Source organism: Plasmodium relictum, assembly GCF_900005765.1.
Source record: "Plasmodium relictum strain SGS1 genome assembly, chromosome: 14".
Taxonomy (NCBI): Eukaryota; Apicomplexa; class Aconoidasida; order Haemosporida; family Plasmodiidae; genus Plasmodium; species Plasmodium relictum.
Genome location: NC_041692.1, coordinates 2,180,459 through 2,201,588, shown reverse-complemented (window position 1 = coordinate 2,201,588; position 21,130 = coordinate 2,180,459). Strand labels below are relative to the sequence as shown.

Here is a 21,130-nt window from a genome sequence, read left to right as displayed (position 1 = left end):
ATGAATAAAATTACTACAGCCAATAATTTTTACAATCACAATTTTTATTATATAAATAATAGATTAATGAATAATGAAGATTCTCCTTATTATAAATGCGAAGAAATCCACATAAACACAAATATTGATAATAATATTTCTTTAAATGAAAACATTAATATAAATTTATTTAATTTAGTCGATCAAAATAAAAATGATTCATTATTAAATAAGCCTGTAAATAAATTACATATAAATAGAACTAATGAAAATGGATCCTTTGTAAATGAAAAAAATAACATTACTTCAATGGATAACATAATAAATAAAAGAAACATCCAAAAAAATAGAAATAACAATACCATTAATAGCAATACACATGAAAACAATAATATTAACATAAATGATAATATCATCAGTAGCATAATAAGTAACACTTTGAATAATAAAAATGGAATAGATGGCCATTTAAATAATTCGAGAACAAATAATAATAGTAAAGAAGAAAATACGAATACTATAGCTAATAAAAATAATATAAATAATAGCAGAAACATTATTATTAGTAATAATAATATGAATAATAATAGTATTAATAGTAAAAGTTATAAAGATATAAATAATAATGATAGTAATAGTATAATTAATAATAACTCTAATAGTAATACATATAATAATAATACAAATAACAACAGTAAATATTCTAATTATAATTATAGTATTAATAACAACAAAATAAATTTTTTTGATGAAAAAAATAATAATTTTTACTATAAAGAAAGAAATATAAGCGGCTTAAATAGTGATTTTCCATATAACTTAAATGAAAATAGTAAAATAAACAATAATAATGTTAGGAAAAAAATAGAAAATGAAAATAATATCACAAATATATTTAATGACTTAAATGCACAAAAACAAAATGGACAAATATATGAAGTAGAAAATACCAAATTTTTACATAACTTTTTAAATAATTTTAATTCTATAACGAATAATTCAAACAATGAATTAGAAATAAACACAAATAATGATGCAAAGTATCCCAGTAATTGTGAAAATAGTGAACAAATTAACATAATAAATGATAATTATAAAAAATGCCTAAATAGAAATTATGATGAAGTATATAAAATTATTGAAAATCAAATAATTTTAAATTCAAATAAAATTTCTGATTATAACAATAATCGTAATACGGATATCAATTATATAAAAAATATTAATAATAATTATAATAATGGTAATAATGATAATTGTAATTATAATGACAATAATAATAATGAAAATAATCATTGTAATAATAATAATGAAGATAATGATCATAATAATAATAATGAAATAAATAATTATAATAAAAATAGAAATAATGATCATAATAATAACAGTAAGGATAATTATAACGATAATAAGAATAATTTTGACAATACTAATAATAATGATAATACTAACAACAATAATAATGATGATAATACTAATAACAATAATGATAATAGCAATAATAATAATGATAATAATGATAATACTAACAACAATAATAATGATGATAATACTAATAACAATAATGATAATAACAATAATAATAATGATAATAATGATAATAATGACAATAACAATAATAATAATAATGACAATAACAATAATAATAACAATGAAAATAACAATAATAATAACAATGATAATAACAATAATAATAACAATGATAATAATAATAATAATAACAATGATAATAATAATAATAATAATAATAATAATAATAATAATAATAATAATAATAATAATAATAATAATAATAATAATAATGATCATACTAATGCAAATAGCAATAATGAAGAAGATAATGAAAATAGTAATGAAGAGGATGATGACAATAATAAGATTGATAATGACAATAATAATGATAGTGTAAATAACAATAATGAAGAAGATAATGAAAATAATAATGAAGAGGCTGATAACAATGATAATAAAAATAATAAAAATAATAAGAATAACAGAAACAAAAATATAAATAAAAAGAATAATAAAAATAGAAATAGCGTTAACAAAAATATGAATAACAAAAATGAAAACAAGAATAATATAAAAAATAATAATGATGTAAAAACGAAAAATTTGCATTTAGGCTTGAATAACATTAATAATGCAAATTTTAAAAATAATATAGAAATAAATAGCAACAATTTTTTGAAAAATATTATTAATAACACTGCTTTAATTAAAAATAATGTAAATAATAAAAATAATTTGAACATTTCAAAAAATTATTTAACTGGCAAAAACCATGATTCAGATAACTTAAACATTCTGAAAAATAATACTCATAATAATGAAATGGATATACTTCTTAATGAAACTAATATTCCATTAGATGAAAATTACGTATTATTCAACGGGATAGGTAGTAGTAAGATTAATATAGAAGAAACAAGTAGAAATGATCTAATTAATTTAAACAATACATTGAATATACTAAAAAATAACATGTATAATATGTTCAGTGATAAATATGAAGAGAAAAATGAATCAATAAATAATGGATCATTAAATAATTCTAAAAATGCTATGAATGCAAATAGAAATAGAACAAATGAAGGTATAAATTTTTTAAAAATAAAAAACACACATAATAATAGCATAGTGAACAATGTATCAAGTTATTTGGGTAATATGCAAACATACATAAATAACAATTCGTTAAATAAATCAACAATGAATGATATAAATAGTAATTTAATGAATAAATATAATTTAAATGATGTGAACAGTAATTTATTAAATAAATCATATATAAATAATTTGATGAACACCTCATATATTAATGATATAAAAAATAGTTTAATAAATAAAGCCTTTATAAATGGTCAGAATAATTCTATTGGTAAATCAAATGTAAATAATACAAGTGTAAATAAAAATGCTGTAATCAATACTACAAACAAATATAATTTAAATAATTCTATGAGTAAAGCTACAGGAAATGATATGAATCATAATATTCGCAATAGTATGGCTAATGCAAAAGAAAATTTTGATTCTAATACCCTCAAAAAACATTTGAATGAAAATATGTGTGTAGAGAGACCTGTAATATTAAATAATTCTCAAATGTTAGAAGCATTTATGCAAGGAAGATTATGTTTAAGTTGTGATTCATTAGATCACCCCATGCCCTTATGTCCTAATAATTCTTTTGTATGCCCCAACTGCCATAATATATCTCACAGAGGAAATGACTGCCCTATGAAATGTAGATTTTGCCTCAAGTATCACGTTGGTATTTCTATAATGGATTGCTTAAAAAAAGCAAGAATACAAAATGAAAAAAATTCATCTAAGGAAGAAAAAAATGACTCTAATAAATTAAATAAGAATTCGAGAAACAATGAAGAAAGAGCTAATATTGGACCTAGATTTGATATAAGTACAAGACCTGATAATTCATATGGTAGAAGCGTTTATGTATCCAACCTAAGTGACGATATCACTAATATGCAATTAAGAGATACAATTAATATGAATCTAGATAATGGATATGTAGTTAATATTGATAGGCAAGATGGATATGCGTTTGTTGAATTATCTAATCTTAATTCTACATTTCAACTTGTGCAACGATCTATTAACATTAATTTCAAAAAACTTAAAATTCAATTCAAGAAAACAGGGCAATTTTTAATACCAGATAATCTATCTATGAATTCTAATAATTCAGAAGAATATAATTTAAGTAAAGCTTTAAATTTACACAATAAATTAACTAAAAACTCAATAAATAATATGTTAAATAAAAATATATCCAACAATCCTAATGTAATAAACAATAATATAGATTATAATAGCAAATCAAATAATAATATAAATAAATCTGGTATTACCTCTAATGGAACAACCAGTAATATCTTAAATGAAGATACTATTGACGGCAAAAATAAATTTCCTTACAAATCAACTTTTTCAAGAACATCTAAATTGCAGCAGCAACAACTAAAAAAGAATAACCAAAAAGAAAACTTTAAAATTAATTCTAATTACAATTCTCCAATAGATAAAGATCTCAATAAAACGTTCATAAATAAAAAAGAAAACAAATTATTAAATGAAAGAAATGATAATAAAAACAAGAATTTTTATACTGTAGACACTATATTAGATCAAACTAAAGAAAACATAGTAAATAATAACTCATGCTTTCAATTAAAATGTTTAACAAATAATTACATTTTACAAAATCGTTGTGAAAATATCAGCAATTTATCAAATAACTATGATCTTATGTACATTGATGATAATATTTTAAATGAGTATGTAAAAAATACTATTGATAATAAAATACCTTCTACGTTTAATAGCGAGTTATTTAAAAGTAAAGAAGAAAAGAATAAAGTAATGTATGAAGAAAATAAAAAATTTTTAAACAGTTCTAATGAAGTAAATGAAGAAAATCATTTAAATAAGAACATGACAACTGAAACAACAAAAACAACAGCTACGACTACTACAGCATCTGATAATATATTAAACACCCATCTATACAACTCTTTATCACTAAAAGAGCATTTTCATAAATTTGATGAAATAAGTAATGAAGAGGATTTAGATATGTGTACATTAAATAATTGTAATAATAATTGTAGTAATATGAATCTAAATAAAACATTAAATAATCCTCAAAATAATATAATTAATAATCCTATAGATAATAACATGCATATAAATAAAAATGTTTTAATGAAATATTTAAACGAAAAAGAAAAAAATTCAGAAAATTGCACAAATTTAGATATACAAACAATTATTGATAATGCTATTGAAATCAATGATAACTCCCTAAATTATGATCAATTAAATTATAATAATAATTATATGAATTGTAATGCATTAAATTATAACAAAGAATCAGAACAAGAAAAAATTCATAAGCAAAATAATATTCCTTGTTATAATTTTGATGCTAATAAAAATATTAAAGAAACAAAAAAAAATAAAAATAATTTGAAAGAAAAAAGTAACAATGTAAATAATGAAAATTCTTATAACATTTGTAATGATATGTTTTTTGGGAATAATGATATTTATGATATTTTTTCAAAATTTAATTCTCTTAAATTATGCGATAATAGTAATTATGATGTAAACATGCATAATAATTTTAAATTAAATAATTTTAACTCAGAAAAAAAGGATGAAAATAATTTACAAAAATTGCCATCAAGTTTAATAATAAATGAAGATAGAACAACTTTTTTAGAAAATAGCAGCATACCTGACAAATCAAAAATAATTGATAAAGAAAATTTAGAATTCTTAACGAATTCATATATGAGAAATATGAAATATAAGGAATTGGATGCAATAGAAAAAGATTTAGAAAGACATATTAAGGCATTATGGAATATAAGAAAAATAAAATTAGTTAAATCATTTAGTGTTCAGAATAATTAATTTATTTAAATTACTGAACTTAAGTTTTTATTTTTATATTAGATTCCAAATAAACGTTCATCTATTTTTTTTTTTTTTTATAGTATTATATATATATATATGTATATATATATATTTATTCATTAATTAGGAATTAACATATTTTAATATATTTTTCATTAAATACTCATTTGAATATACATATTTTTATTTATCAAACTTTGAATTAAAAAACTTTCGTGTCTTTTTATTTACTAATTTGTATTTGCTTTTCAATACATATGATGTATTATATTATTTTATTATTTATTTTTTTTTTTTTATTTAAACTTTCTTTTAGCAATGTTTGATTAATAATAATATATATATATATATATATATATGCAAAATTTTGCTTAGTTTTTAGGATGTTCATATATTTTTATTTTTTTATTTGAGAAAATTATAAAAGAATTATTCTGATGTGAAATAATGAATATTTTATTTATTTTTTTACACAGAAAAGAAATAATCGTAAAATTTTGGTTAAATTTTTCATTTTATTAAGAAAAAAAAAAAATTATTTTACATAGAAACATTTGAGTTTCTAAAAATGCTTTAAAAAAATACTTATATGTACATACATAATAAAAAATGTAATGTTCTTTCTATTTTTTCTTTTTATGTTATTTTTTTTTTCTTTTTTTTTTTTTTTTTTTGGTTTTATAAATTAATATTATATTTAATTTTCTTTAATACAAAATTCACTAAAAATAATAATAAAATTAACTATTTTATTATTTTCTTAAATATTCATTGAATGATTAATCTTTTTATAATTCAAACACATAAAAATAACAATGGCATATTTAAAAATGATGTAGTAGTTGCTATTTTATTTGGATATTGAAAAATTAAAATAATATTTTAGTATATTTAAAAGTTTTTATACATGCTGTGTTATTCTAAGAATTATCCTTTTGTATAAATAATATTTTTGTTATTAGCTTTTGTAATACTTTTGTAGAAATTTTTTTAAAATTTCATATATTTTCTAAATTTTTAATATCATTTACCTATCAATTTTTTATCTTTATTAATTGTAGATTAAAATTAAATTTAAGAAATTATGTTTCTATTTATTTTATTGTATAAAATGATATTTAATTGCATTAAATTTTTAAGAATATCACACAAAATAATAATGCAAGAATAAGAATTATTCATATAAATAAAAAGATAATTATAAATGAAAAATATACACTGCTACAATAAAATGCGAAATAAAAATTTAAAAGGCTTATCTTTATTTATTTATTTTTTTTTTTTTATTGAATATCTTTTGATATAATAATTATAAAAATAATTTTTTTTATTATTATTGAAGGATATATTAATTGTAAAAATGATTTTAATAAAAGTTGAAAATCTTATAATAAATTTTTCAAAAAAAAAAAGGTTTTTTTTTAGCACATTTAGAGGTAGTAAGAAAAAAGAAAAATACGATGATTTAGAAAGTAAACATTTATATTGGTGTATTAATAATATGAAAAAGGATTATTTAAATGAATCCAATGAAAATTTTTTTCAAATGATTGAAAATGACAATATAGAGGAGAATCTTTCAGATATAGTTGGTTTAAATAATTCAATTCCTGCTAATAGTAAAATAAATGAAAAAATGAAAAAAACTTTGATGAAAAAAGGGAACTATGTAGAAAATGATAAATTAGAAGAAATAAAGAAAATTTTTAATCCTTCTATAAAAACATTGATAAATAAGGAAAAAAGTGTTCCAAATGATTTTGATAATTATTTAATAAATGGAGATACAAAGAAAACTCTTTGTAATGGAAGTAATACAAATAATAGTTCATTGGAAAAAGAAGGTACATGTAATGATTACTTTAATAATTTCAATAAAGAAAGTAATAAGTCATTAAAAAATAGTTTTATGAATAGAAAAGTAGAAAAAATGATAAATGCTAAAAAAGTAGATGAAAATGAAGAATTTCTAAAAAAAATGAAAAATAGTAACTCTACGTCAAAAAATTATAGTTTTTTTTACAATGATAAAATTGATATAAAAAAGGGCAATGCATACCCATATGATGATAATATAAAAAATATAAATAAAAACATTTTAAATAATATAAATGATATAGATGAATATAATTTTAAAAATGTTAATAATAGTGAGAAAAAAAATATTTTTGATTATGAAAGCCTAAAAGAAAAAAGTATGTATCAAGATTTGACACATGATGAATATAGTTATATGAATAATTTATACATTAAAAAATGCGATTTAGATAGAAAAATTAGATGGTTTAAAATGAATAATATCCTTAATCCAGAGAAAGAAGCTAAGAGCATTATAAACTCATTAAAATTAAGTAAAGATGAAGAAAATAAAAGAAAAGAAGAAAATCAATTTCTTGTAAAAGAAGATATTAAACCTTATTATGAAAATGAGGGAAATTTTTCTTATAAAATTGAAAAAATATGTGAACAAAATCAATATGATGAAATTGTTTCAAGAATAAGAATGAAAATAAGAAAAGAAAAATTAGAGAATTCTAAAATAATAAAGGAGAAAATACCTAATGTAGCTCGTCATATATTAGATCCAATAAAATATCACGTAAATAGAAGAAAAATAAGATTAGAAAAACTTTTGCAAACTCATTTAGAGCAGTTATTAAATTGTAACAATTCATACTTTAAATTTTATTTATTAAATGGGTTATCTATTTCTATTCATCACCTTGAAATGAAATCAACTAGGTCTGTTTGTAAAATTGTTTATTCATTATTAAATAAAAATGTCAACCATGAAATGATACAAGAAAAATTACATAAAGTAGCATTTGTTTTAAGAAAATTATTAGCTAAAAAACTTCAGTTAGGATATACACCCCCTTTGAAATTTATTCCCTTAAATGATCAGCAACAAAAAAATATTAAACATTTACAATATTATAAATTATATTCAAAATATAATTTTCCATCAGATATAACTGATAATAAAATAAAAAATACAAAATTAATTGACTTCTATAATAAAGACTTAGCTGGGTTTTAAATCTTTGTATATTAAAAAAAAAAAAATAAAAATAAAATAAAATAAGTAGGAAAGTTTATCACAAGAGAAATATATATAAATGTTAGTTTTTGGTAAAATTTTATTTTAATAAAAAAAATTTTTTTGTGCAAAAGCAATTTTTTTTAATTATTTTAATTTTTCTTATTTTATTTTACTTTTATTTTATATTCTTTTAATGCATTTTAATTTAAAATTTTTTTGTAAACCTGGCTATTTTAAAGTAAAAACTAATTTTTTATCTAATTTTTATACAAATAACTTTTTAATTTTTTAGTTATTAATTTAAACTTATTCTCATTAAGTTTATAATTTTTTTTTTTTTTTTTCATAAGACAAAGTTTCTAAATATTTTGAATTTTATATTTCATGGAAATTTTTATTTTAAATTTTATTTTTAATGAGAAATGAATAAGTTTTTTATTTTTTGTTGAAGTTAATATTTTGAATTGTTAATTGAATTACTGAACAAAAAACAATATAATTAATTATAATTACAGTAGTAATTCGACAAAGTTATTTTTCTTCACATAGGAATATTTTAACACTATTAAAAATATATATAAAGTTAAAAAGGGAAAAAAAAAATTATATATATATTATATTTCATATATGTATTTCCTTCTTTATAAATATGTATTTTCATCTTTTCATTTATTAGTGAATATTTTTATTTCTTTTTTACTATTTATTTATTTGTTTATTTACAAATAAATGTTCTTTCTCTTTATTTTAAATATAATTTTTAAAAAATGTAATAGTCTTGATAAATATTTAATATATATGCTCATATTACTTGTTTATATATTAATTTTTTTTTTTTTTTTCCTTAATTATTTATATATAAATTGCTATGAACAATTGCTTTAAAAATATAATTCTTAGAAAATATTTTTATGTTTTAAAAAAATAAATAAATCATTAAAAATTAAAATAATAGAAAAAATGGAAAAACAGAAGCTTTTGAATATTTTAGAAAGAGAATTAAAAGAATATGGAGGTATAATAAATTAAAAATTAAAAATTAATAATTTAAGAACAAAAATATGAATGATTTATAATAAAAGCTTAATATATATTTAATTTTTTTTTTTTCTTTTTTTTTCTTAATCATTTTAGATGATGAAATGCTATTATGTTTTCATAAATTTTATAAATCTATTGATGGAAATGAAATTAACGTTGCAAAAAAGGTGTTCAGTGAATTGATTCAGCAAATGAAGTAATTTAAAAAAAAATTAAAATAATATTGGTTCTTCCTTGTTTTACCTGGGATTTACTTCTAATTTTATTATATGCTTTTAAAATTTTTTTTTTTTACTATTGATTTATATATGATACAATTTCCAGTTGTTTATTTATATAATTATTTCATTTATTTAGAATATTATTAATTAATTATTGTTTTTACTCATAGAGCTTTATAAAGTTATTTGTAACAATTTGTATTTCAAGTTTTTTTTTTCTTTTTTTTATATTTTAGAAAATTCTTTATAATTTACGATAAAAGAAATAGAAATGATTTAATTGAAAAAATAAAGAATTTACTCAAAGAGGAAAGTAATGAAGTTAATATAATAGATATAGAGAAGGAAAATAACGCAAATGATAACATAGTTGATGAAGATATAAATAATCTTAATGAAAAGGGAAATAAAAATATTAGATTTAATAAACAAAAGGAATATAATAATTTTAAAAATCATTATTCTTTTTTATGTACTGATATATTTAATGATATTAATTTAAAAGATTTAGAAAAAAAATTATATGATTTGGATATATTTCATTTATATAATTCAAATATTAAAACTATATTAGAAGAAAATACACTTGATGAGAAATGTTTTTATGAAACATTTCAATACTTTCTAAATTTATTAAGTCTCTTATATTTTTTTAAAAATGTATACTTTGATTTAAGTTATAAAACAAATGAAAATTCATATTCATTTCTTTTTAAAGGTTTTGAAGAAAGGAAAAGTAAGGTAATAAACTATTTTTTTTTTTTTAAAAAATTAAAAATAAATAAATTAATGGACAATGAAATCATAAAAATATATTGTAATTTTTTTCAATATATTTACATAAATGAGTATTTAATTAGAAACATATTTGATATAACAACGAATTCATTTATTTATACATCTGTTAAAAATTTTCAATCTAAATATAAGATAGATTGTATTAATGAAAATAGTAAGGAATGTTTAGAAAAAAAAAAAGATTCTGAGAAAATATTATGTGGTGACACTAGCCTTAATAATATAACTATAAAGAATTCTAATAGTGATAATCATAATTGTAATAATAATAAATTAAATAATAAGTCGTTGGAATGTAAGGATAATAATGATATTAAAAATCAAGATAAAAATAAAGAAATAGGAGAACAAGCAAATAAGGAACATAAAGGAAATTATTTGAATGATGCTTGCTTGTTAAAAAAAACAAACCAAGAAGATTTTTTGAATAAAGAATTAAATAATTTTTTTATTTCTAATAATCCTAATAAAGTAAACAAAAATTCTTTTATAGAAATAATATATGAAAATGAAAATTATAAAAATATTTATTCAGGTGAAATAATTAATTCTTTATTTTACTTTTTTAATAATCCTTATTTAATTTTTTCTTTTCATAAAAATGTGTTATTTTATATTGAAAAAAAATGCAAAGATAAAAGCTTTTTTCAATCTAATAAAAATGCTCAAGCTTTAATTGACTATTTGAATCATTGTGTAATTACTATCTCTAGAGTGCTTTACATATTTATAAGTGCAGGATTATTTTTTAATAAAAATATTATGAAGTTAGAAGCAAATAAGTATTTAAATTTTTATAAATTATTAAATTTTTATAACTTTCCATATAATGAAGATTACGAGGATATTAATATATCTGATCGAAATCCTGACAAAGATGAAAATAAGAAAAATTCATTAAATGTTAAAAGTTCATCTTTTTACGATGGAAATGCTGAAAATTCCTATGGTGGTAATTCCTATAGAAGAGATTTGAATTATAAGAATAAAATAAATCGTAATAACTTAAAAGATACTGATTTTTACGATCTTGACATTATAAAATATTTAATGAAGTATAAAAATACTGTTAGTAATTTAGGCCAGGGAGAGTTTAGTAAAACGGATTATAGTCAAAGTGAATGTGAAAGTAACGATTTTTTATCAGATGAAAGTTATGTAATAGATGAATCTAAAAATGATGAAAACAAAAATATACTAAAGGATAACAATAGAAGAAATGAAAATGAATATGAAAATGAATATTATGAAAGCGAAAATGAAGAAAATAGTAGCATAAAAAGTGATGATAATAACAAAATATCTAAAAAAACAAAAAAAATCTTTCATAGATTATCAGATGAATATAATATAAATCATGATGTTTATCAGAAGACATGTACTAACAAAAGTATTTTCAATGATATACTAGAAAAAGCTAAAACAAAAAAATGTTTTTATGATTTTATAAGTAAAGCAAACAAGTTGAAAAACTCTTTTGATATCAATAATGTAAATAAAAATAAATATATAGATTTAAATTACATAGAAAATATAGATACTATTTCTTATTTCATAAGTATATATAATTCAGATAATATATTTCAGTTTGATTATTTCTTTTTAAAATTTATAGCAGAAATAACATCAACTTATAATAATTATATTAAATCTTATTTAATTAACTCAAATAATATAAAATATAAAAAGGAAGAACTTGATGCGATAATGAAAAAAATGAATAACTTCCTAAGTGAAATCACAAAATTGATTTACATATATACTTGGTGTATATTATATATATTTGGGCATTCCTATTCTTATGTTAAATACGCAAAATATTTTTATCAAAAAAAATCCTTTTTTGTATTAGAAAATAAGGATCAGTTTTTTTTTAATAATTTTAATTATTTTACACAAGAAGCAAGTAATAGTAGCGATTTGTATATTAAAAGTTTTTATACACCATCTAATATTGTTGAAAACTTAAAGTATAATTATGAATTAAAAAAGAATATAGAAGAATTTGAAGATTTTAATTTTAATAACTTACTGCATATATATAAGAAATCATATTTTCAAAATATAGTAGATAAATTACATTTAAATTTAAAGTTCGTAGAAAATATATTATTTACAATGAACACAGTTTTCAAGAATAAAATAAGTAAAAAAAAAAGTTTCATAGAATATTTGTGTATAAAAGATCAGAAATTAGAAGATATTTACAACTCAATTGAAAATTTAAAAAGAAACATAAATAAATATAAGAAGACTTTTCATTACTGCTTAAATTTTAATAACATAAAAAATGTTATAATTTTAACATTAGAAGAAATGAATATGAGTTCTGATAAATTAGAATTAAATAAATTGCTAAATGAATACTTGACTAAATTAGAAAACAAAGGTCAATTGAAAAAAAAGCAAAAAAAAATAAATGTAAAAATAATTGATAATAATATTATACTTGATGCTAACAAAAGAAAGAAAAAAGAAAGAAGGAACAATTTAGATGCTTATAAAAATTACATGTATACTTTTATGCAAATGAAAAAAATTTCAAATAATTTAATTAAAAAGAAAAAAAAAAGAACTATTGATAAAAATAATAGCGACTCAAGTTCTGAGTGTGGAAGAAATAATAATAAAAAAAAGCAAAAAAATTTAAAAAAAAATATATCACTTGATAATAACTTATTAAAAAGAAACCAAACTAGACTGAGGAAAATAACCTTTTTTACAGATAATGACTGTTATGATAAAGAAGAGGTAAATGAAAATTATTCTGAAAATAATAACAATTGTAAATCTATCAATGATATAAGCAGTCATTATGTTAAATGTGAAGAAAGTTCTAACAAGGATACATTAGAAAATCAGAGTAATTATTACGATAGTAGTGATGATTATAATAATAATAATAATAATAATAATAGCAATAATATATGTGATAAATTTCATTTCCATGATGTTGATAATAGATGTATGTTGTATAAAAACAAAAATAAAATTAATGAAGATGATAAAAGTGATATGCTTTTAAATTGTGAATACAATACAGAAAGATTGATATTCTTTTTTAATTTATTAAATGGTAATACTTTATTCTATTATTTATCATTACATTATTTAGTTAAAAATGAGCAGCTTATGGAAATATTACACTTTCTTCCTTTAAAATATTTGCTTGATTTGTTAGTTTTATATGATTTAAAAGATTATATAAAATTTAAAACAATTATTAGGGTCTTTAGAATTATATATGAATTTCAAGACTTTTCTCCTATGTTAAAACAAGAAATATTTTTTAATAAAAATAATTATTGTTTAGAAAATTCTGATTTTATGAATTATGAATTTTCATGTAAATTTTTAACTATTAACAAAAAATATAAGGATAGAAAAAATAAGATGAAAAAAGATAATAATGATGATAATAATAAAAATATTTTTTTATCACTTAGCAAATCAGCAACAAATTATCAAGAGAAAGAAAAAGAAAAAGAAAAAAAATTGGATGTTTTTGACAAAAATATAATGAATGAAAAAAATATGTTTTATGAAAATAAAAAGGAAGTAAGAAGCAACTTATTGCATATTTTAAAAAATACATTTTCTATTTTTAATTTCTCTAAGACATTAAAAAGCTATCCTCTTCTCTTAAAAGATGTGCTAAGTAAAACATTAATGAAAAAAATGGGAAAATGTATTTCTTTAGAAGATGATATTCATAATAAGGAATGTGATAATATAAAAAATTATTCTTTTAATTTTATATATAATAATATACAAAATTTATCTGTTGACTGTCACTCATCATCTTACAATCATAAAATAAACACTAATGAACTTTATAATATTAGCATTCATAATTTTATTTTATATCATATATATGAATTAGCTATAAGAACAAAAGAGCTTATTATAAAAAGTTCTTGTTTTAAATTGATTAAATACTTACTAACTGAGTATTATTATTATCCAGATATATTTAATGAAAAATGTCATGAATTAATTAATTCAAATATAAGATTAAATGATTTTTATATTAAAAATGTCATATTAGATTTTGTTTCTTTTAATATCATGATTTGCCATCTTCAAAAAGAATTAACGTCAAATTTAAATGTTTTAAATAATTTAGATTTATTTAATTATTCATTAAGATCAATAGCAAATTATTTAATTGGATATAAAAACAATTCTTTTTTTTTTCTAATAGATAAAAAAAAGGTAAAAACATTATTAATAAAATTAACTTTTATGATTCCATTTATTTATAAATTAAAAATACCAGCTTGTGTTATAAGGTTGTACATTCGCGTGATTAAATCATTAGATAAAGAAATATTAGACATGATAAATAATTTAAACAAAGTAGAGCTTATAAATGACAGTTTATTTTATATTATTATAAGCCATTTTATTTATTTTTTTTTAAATTTGAACATTGAATTAGACGAAGAGGCCTCTAATTTACTATCATGCAATTTTAAAAGTAGTTTTTCTCACAGTTTAAGCAAAAAAAATAATTTTATTAAAATCACGAGTAATCATACTGAAGGAAAAGAGGAATTATCCTATGAAAATAATACATTGCATGAAATTAAAAGGGAAGAACAAAGCAATTATTTACGTGTTGATAATGAATATCATATAGATAACGAAAACTACTCCAGTAGCAGTAGTGATAATTTGGATAATAGCAATGACAATAACAATAATGATTCAGAATGCTACGAAGATAAAAGTTACGAAGGTACAGGTGATTCAAAGGACGATAATGAATCAAATATAAATAAGGAAAGTGAAAGTACTATTATCAATCCTATATGTAACAAAATATCTGAAGTTCTACATTTAAGAAAAATAATAAATGAGAAAAATTCTTTTAATTTAGAAAACAATTATTTTATAAATTATTCATTATATATATTTCATAAAGAACATTATTCAATATATGTATTTTTTTCTACTTTCTTTAAAAATGTTTTAAAAGAATATAATGAAATAAGCAAAAGTTAATATAATAAAATAATTTTTTTTTTTTTATAATAATATACATTAATATTTTCTTATTTATTTTAAAACAATATTGTCTTATAATTAAAAATTTTATAGAATTATATGATGCACTATATAAAAATATATATATTCCATACTAATTTTTTTTTTTTTTTATACATTAGTAAAAAAAAAAAACTTTAAAAAAATTAAATATTTTTCTTTTTTTACGTGATTATTTTATTTATTTATTTCTTTTATCTAATTCTTTTATATATATATTTATGTATTTTTTTTTTTAATTGGCAGCTTATTTCAGTTTTCATTATATTTAAAGAATTCAGCATATTTTAATACCAATATATTTCATATTTATTTTATTATATAAACATTACATGTATATATACATATGTATTTTTTAATTAAATGGCAAAATTTAGTTTTTTCAATTTAAAATCAAAATTTTGAATTTCTTGAAATGTGTATTTTTGAATTTTATCAATTTAAAAAAATAAATAAAATTTTAAAATTAACTCTTAAAATATAAGTGTTTTCAGTAATAAAATTTTTATTTGGTAAAAATAATGAATTTAATAAAAAACAAAAAAAAAAAGGAAAACTGTTTTTTTAATAACTATGATATTTATGTTTAAAAAAATTAAATAATATTCGCATTGAAATTTTTTTTTTAAAAGTGTCATATATTGTACAGAAATAAAAGAGGAAAAATTTACAATATATATATACAATTTAAACTATTTTTTTTATAATTTAATAAAGAATTTATTATTATCATTTGTAACTATAATATCTATAATGTTATAAGTAATATCGTATATAACAATTATTTTCAGTAAGGTTTTTATAAGAATAATTGTATTGAAACTTTTTTAATAAATTGGAATGATATAAAAATGCTTAATGAAGAACAAAATGTAAATAATTATTATCCATCGAAGTTAGGAATAGATAGACCTGCTGTTGATTTTAATTCTTCAAGTATTTAAAAAAAAAAAATATATATATATATATACATGTAAAATAAAAACAAAACAAAATAATAAACTTTATAAAATAAGAAGATATAGACATAAATTTAAATATCATTGTCATTATGTATAAAATGAAGTTTAAATAAATATAATTTCCTATATCTATTAATTGATAAAAAATAATAAAAAAAAAATTTTATAATTATATATATATGTTTAAATTGAAAAAATTTCTTATTTCGATTCATAAAGACATGCTTTCATTATTTTATTTTTTTATATTTTTATAGTTTGCAACTTTTTAAAAAATGATATATACAAAAGTCAATTTGATAGGAGATTATATGTGAATCATCCTATTTTCTTAAGAAGAATAAAACCGTTATTTTGTTATAGCAATATGATAGATAGATTTGATGGTGTTTTATCTCATTTAGCATATACATGTTTAAATAAAAGTAAAGGAATGATAATGAGTTTAAAATGGTTTAATGATGGGAAGAGATTACTAACGGGAACACAGTTAAGTGAGTTAGCTATTTGGAATGGAGTTCATTTTAATTTTGAAGATATGAAAAGAATACCAATAGGTGGAGGTTCGGTTTCATGTTTAGAGTGGTCAAAAAATGATAATTTATTTGCTGGAAATTCTTTAGGGCAAATAGTTATATTGTCATCTGCTCTAAATTTATTGGACAATTATGCATTTGAAGGATTAACAAAAAATGTATTAGATATAAGTTTATCATGTTGCAATACTAAATTAGCAGGATGCGCTGATACTTGTAACCCTATCATTTGGGATATTAAAACAAGAAAGGTGATAAAACATTTAAAATGCAAAAATATTGATACTAATAATATTAGTTGCTTATCATGGAATCCTATAAATGATATTGTAGCTAGCGGTAATAGAACACAAACAATTTCATTCTGGGATATAAGAATAAATAAGCCAATTATTTCTATTAATGCACATAAAGCTAATGTAAATAAAATAAAATGGAATTATAACGGTATGTATTTGTTAAGTTGTAGTAAAGATAGTTTAATTAAATTATGGGATATCCGAAATTTTAAATTATTATATTATTATAAAAATGATAACATTTTTAATAATAGATATGGATCAAATTATGAGCCTACTTATATCGCATGGAATCCTATACAAAATCACATTTTTGCTGGTTGTGATAATAAAGGATATATCAAATTTTATAGCACTAATGATAATAAATGTATTCAAACTATTTCATCAGCTCACGGATATGATAAACCTTGTTCTATTACTTTATTAGACTGGAATCCTCTTGGGCATTTACTTACATCATTTGGAGAAGATAAATTATTGAAATTTTGGTCAGCTTCTAGTTGTGATTCTGTCATTTCAAAAGAAATAGATGCAAAGCATCTAACTAATATTAATAAAAATGGCTCCTTTCCTAATTCTAGATATATAAATGATGAAAACATGCTAGATGTTAGTAGTAACCAATCTATTTGTGATTCAGAAGAAGATTACAAAAAAAATAAGTTGAATAATAATTACTATAAAAAATTTAAGAAGAGTAAAAAAAAGAAAAAAAAAAAAGTTCATTCTAAGGTTAATAGGGAAAATTAAATATTTCTGGTTAAATATATTAAATTAACAAATATAATATATATATACTAAACAATGTATGAAAGGACATACTAAATAAACAATTCTTTTGAATACAGAAATTTTTATAATATAATAACATATTTTTAATATAAGTAAAAGAAGGTAAACATCTATATTTATATATTAATTTTATAAAATATATATTTCAAAGGATGATCAAATCAGTTAAGAATTATTAATTATTGTAGAAATATTTATTTAATTTTTTTTAAATAACCTATTAAACGTTAAAAATATGAATTTAATATATTAATAGTAGATTGTTTTATTTATCAAATGCATATATGCAGTAGTGTTCTCATAAAAATTGTAATTTAAAGTAAGAAAAAAAATTAGCTAATTCTATTTAAAAAATTATTTGTAATATAGCTTTAAAAACATTCTGTAATTTGTTTTTTTACTCTTTTCACATATATAATTACATTATCATTTCACGAACTTCAATAAATTTTACATATATAATCCATTGTTATTTTTTTAATTGTTTTTTCTTTTATTAATATTTCAATATTTTTTATATTGTTATAAAACTTTATTGTTATTTTTCTTTTTTTTGCTTTTTTTAGTTTTAAATAATAAATTTTTGTCATTTTTTTCTATTACATAAAATTTTAATATTTTATTTTAACATTTTTTAATGTACTCTATATAAACTCTTCTTTAATAGACAACAAATTTTTATTCATTATTATATCCTCAATATTTTCTAATTGCACAGATTTATTTTCCTCTACGTTGCTCCATTGAAAATTTTTATTTTTTTTTACAAGAATTTCAGTTACACCTTTTTCAAACGTTTTTGTATAATATAAAATATATTGAGAAATTTTAAAATCATTATCTAATATATCTTCTAGTGATTTATCATAATTATAATGAAAATAAGAAAACCACAATTTACAACTGAAATAGCAATTGTTGTTAATATCAGATAATAACTGTTTGCAAAAATCATTGTTATCTTTTTTTAAATTGCTTATTAATTCTTCTAAATTATTAGAAGAATCATAATATTTATTGATATTACTAATTAATTCATCTGTTAATATAGGAGTAGTACTACAATTTTTTAAAGAATACTTACTCAATATTCTATTATATTCAATATTAAAATCCATTTGATTACATTTATTAATGTTTTTTAATTCATCTAAAAATAAATCAATATTTTCTATGTAAGTATTGCATACTTTAAATTTAGCTAAATCTGCTTCGTTTATTCTTAAAGAGGTTAATCCTAAATGTAATCCAATACTTCTTCCAAAATATTTTTTGAAAAAATAGCAACAACCAATATCAGGGAAGAAACCTATTTTATTTTCTGGCATTGCAAAAATTGCATTTTTATGAATAGCCAGATATTTTGAATATATAGAGATTCCTAGCCCTCCTCCCATAACAAATCCATTCCATATACATAACAAATTTTTTTTCATTTTTGATATATAATTAATATACAAATAAAGTTGCCTTAAATACAATATACCATCTTCTTTGTTTTCAATTATTGCCCTTACATCAGAACCTGATGAAAAACACTTTGTGTTAATACTTCTAATTACTATCATATAACATCTATTATCATTATCTAAACTTTTTATCATATTTAATAATCCAGTTATCATATCTTTATTTATAGCATTCAATTTATCCGGTCTATTTAAAATTATTTCAAATATATTATTTTTATAGTTTACTATTAGTGTTTTTTTTGACCAGATATCAGATAATTCTAAATCTATTATATCAACTAAGTTTTTTTTTTCTTCATTTTTATTTTGATTATTTATATTTGAGTCAGTTTTATTAGTATTACTTTTATTTTTTATATTTTTAATAAAAGTATTACACATTTTTTGATTGGATATATTATATTTAACTATTTGATGTATGCTATTTTTTTCTTGATTTAAAACTTCTATTTTTTTTTTTGTGGCAAAATATAAATTAGTGTTAAGTTTATCAATAGCGCTTTTGTATTTTTTTGGATAAATAAAAAATTTACTTAATTCCTTTTTTTTTTGATAGCATATATTTTTAAAAAAAAATAATGTATCAAAAATGCTACCTCTTTTAATTAATTTTGCCATATAAAGAAAAAGGTTTATTAATTGGTTTTTATTCAAATTAATGAAAATTTTAGTGTTATTCCCATATAAAATATATATATGTGTACCAAATTTTATCTTTTAAATATATTTAGATTTTAGACTTTTAAGAAAGAATTAATAAAAAAAGTTACTAGATTTATATAAAACTATGTATATATATATATATATATATATCAAATATTGTTTTATTTATTAGTAAAAATTTATTAAAAGGGTTCGTTAAAAATATACGAAAAATATTTGGTATAATTTATTTAATATATGGTAAGCTTAAGAAATAAAAATTTAACTAAATCTGAAAAAGTAATTTTACTAATTCTATAAAAATTAATATCTGAATATGCAAGCGTATTAACAAAATGCCTTGTATACATATAAAAATTAAGATACCGATAATGAAAAGAAAAAAAAAATTTATATTTAAACAATTTTTTTATAGGAAAAAAAAAAAAAATGAAATTATTATATAAAATATTTTTAATTCTTCTCATCTTTTTTATTTTATTAAGAGTTAAATGATAAAATAATAATCTTTTAATTAAAATTACCGAATATATAAAACAGATTTTTATAATTAATGCATGTATGATAATTTCCAATACATACCAAATCATATGAATTTTTTTTTAGATCTTTCCTCTCACCTATTTTTTTTCTTTTTTTTCATTAAAAGATAGAGTCACGCTTTTATATTTATGTATTTTTTAAGAATTTTAACATATTTAATATAACTATGAAAACTTTGAAGTTTAGAATAATTAATATGTAATGCTTAACCATTCATACCCTACATATATATATATATTTGTTTGATATATTAATCTTTTATAAAATAGTTTTTAGTATTC

At 18.4% G+C, this 21,130-nt stretch overlaps 5 protein-coding genes across 5 annotated transcripts; 4 read left to right on the top strand and 1 right to left on the bottom strand.

Annotated features, from left to right (window-relative positions):
- On the top strand, positions 1 to 5,424 carry PRELSG_1456500 (RNA-binding protein, putative; the record flags this gene model as incomplete). Its single annotated transcript, XM_028679659.1, has 1 exon — positions 1 to 5,424. One exon carries the CDS (start codon positions 1 to 3, stop codon positions 5,422 to 5,424), a length of 5,424 nt encoding a protein of 1,807 aa, XP_028535351.1.
- Positions 5,425 to 6,787: 1,363 nt separating this feature from the next.
- Positions 6,788 to 8,467, top strand: PRELSG_1456400 (conserved Plasmodium protein, unknown function; the record flags this gene model as incomplete). The annotated part of the gene is made up of 1 exon (XM_028679658.1): positions 6,788 to 8,467. One exon carries the CDS (start codon positions 6,788 to 6,790, stop codon positions 8,465 to 8,467), a length of 1,680 nt encoding a protein of 559 aa, XP_028535350.1.
- A 963-nt stretch (positions 8,468 to 9,430) lies between these two features.
- On the top strand, positions 9,431 to 15,537 carry PRELSG_1456300 (conserved Plasmodium protein, unknown function; the record flags this gene model as incomplete). The annotated part of the gene is made up of 3 exons (XM_028679657.1): positions 9,431 to 9,485; positions 9,605 to 9,707; positions 9,969 to 15,537. The coding sequence occupies 3 exons, from the start codon at positions 9,431 to 9,433 to the stop codon at positions 15,535 to 15,537; spliced, it is 5,727 nt and encodes a 1,908-aa protein (XP_028535349.1).
- An 893-nt stretch (positions 15,538 to 16,430) lies between these two features.
- Positions 16,431 to 18,129, top strand: PRELSG_1456200 (conserved Plasmodium protein, unknown function; the record flags this gene model as incomplete). Its single annotated transcript, XM_028679656.1, has 2 exons — positions 16,431 to 16,515; positions 16,799 to 18,129. 2 exons carry the CDS (start codon positions 16,431 to 16,433, stop codon positions 18,127 to 18,129), a joined length of 1,416 nt encoding a protein of 471 aa, XP_028535348.1.
- A 686-nt stretch (positions 18,130 to 18,815) lies between these two features.
- On the bottom strand, positions 18,816 to 20,261 carry PRELSG_1456100 (3-hydroxyisobutyryl-coenzyme A hydrolase, putative; the record flags this gene model as incomplete). The annotated part of the gene is made up of 1 exon (XM_028679654.1): positions 18,816 to 20,261. One exon carries the CDS (start codon positions 20,259 to 20,261, stop codon positions 18,816 to 18,818), a length of 1,446 nt encoding a protein of 481 aa, XP_028535347.1.
- Between the last annotated feature and the right edge of the window lie 869 nt (positions 20,262 to 21,130).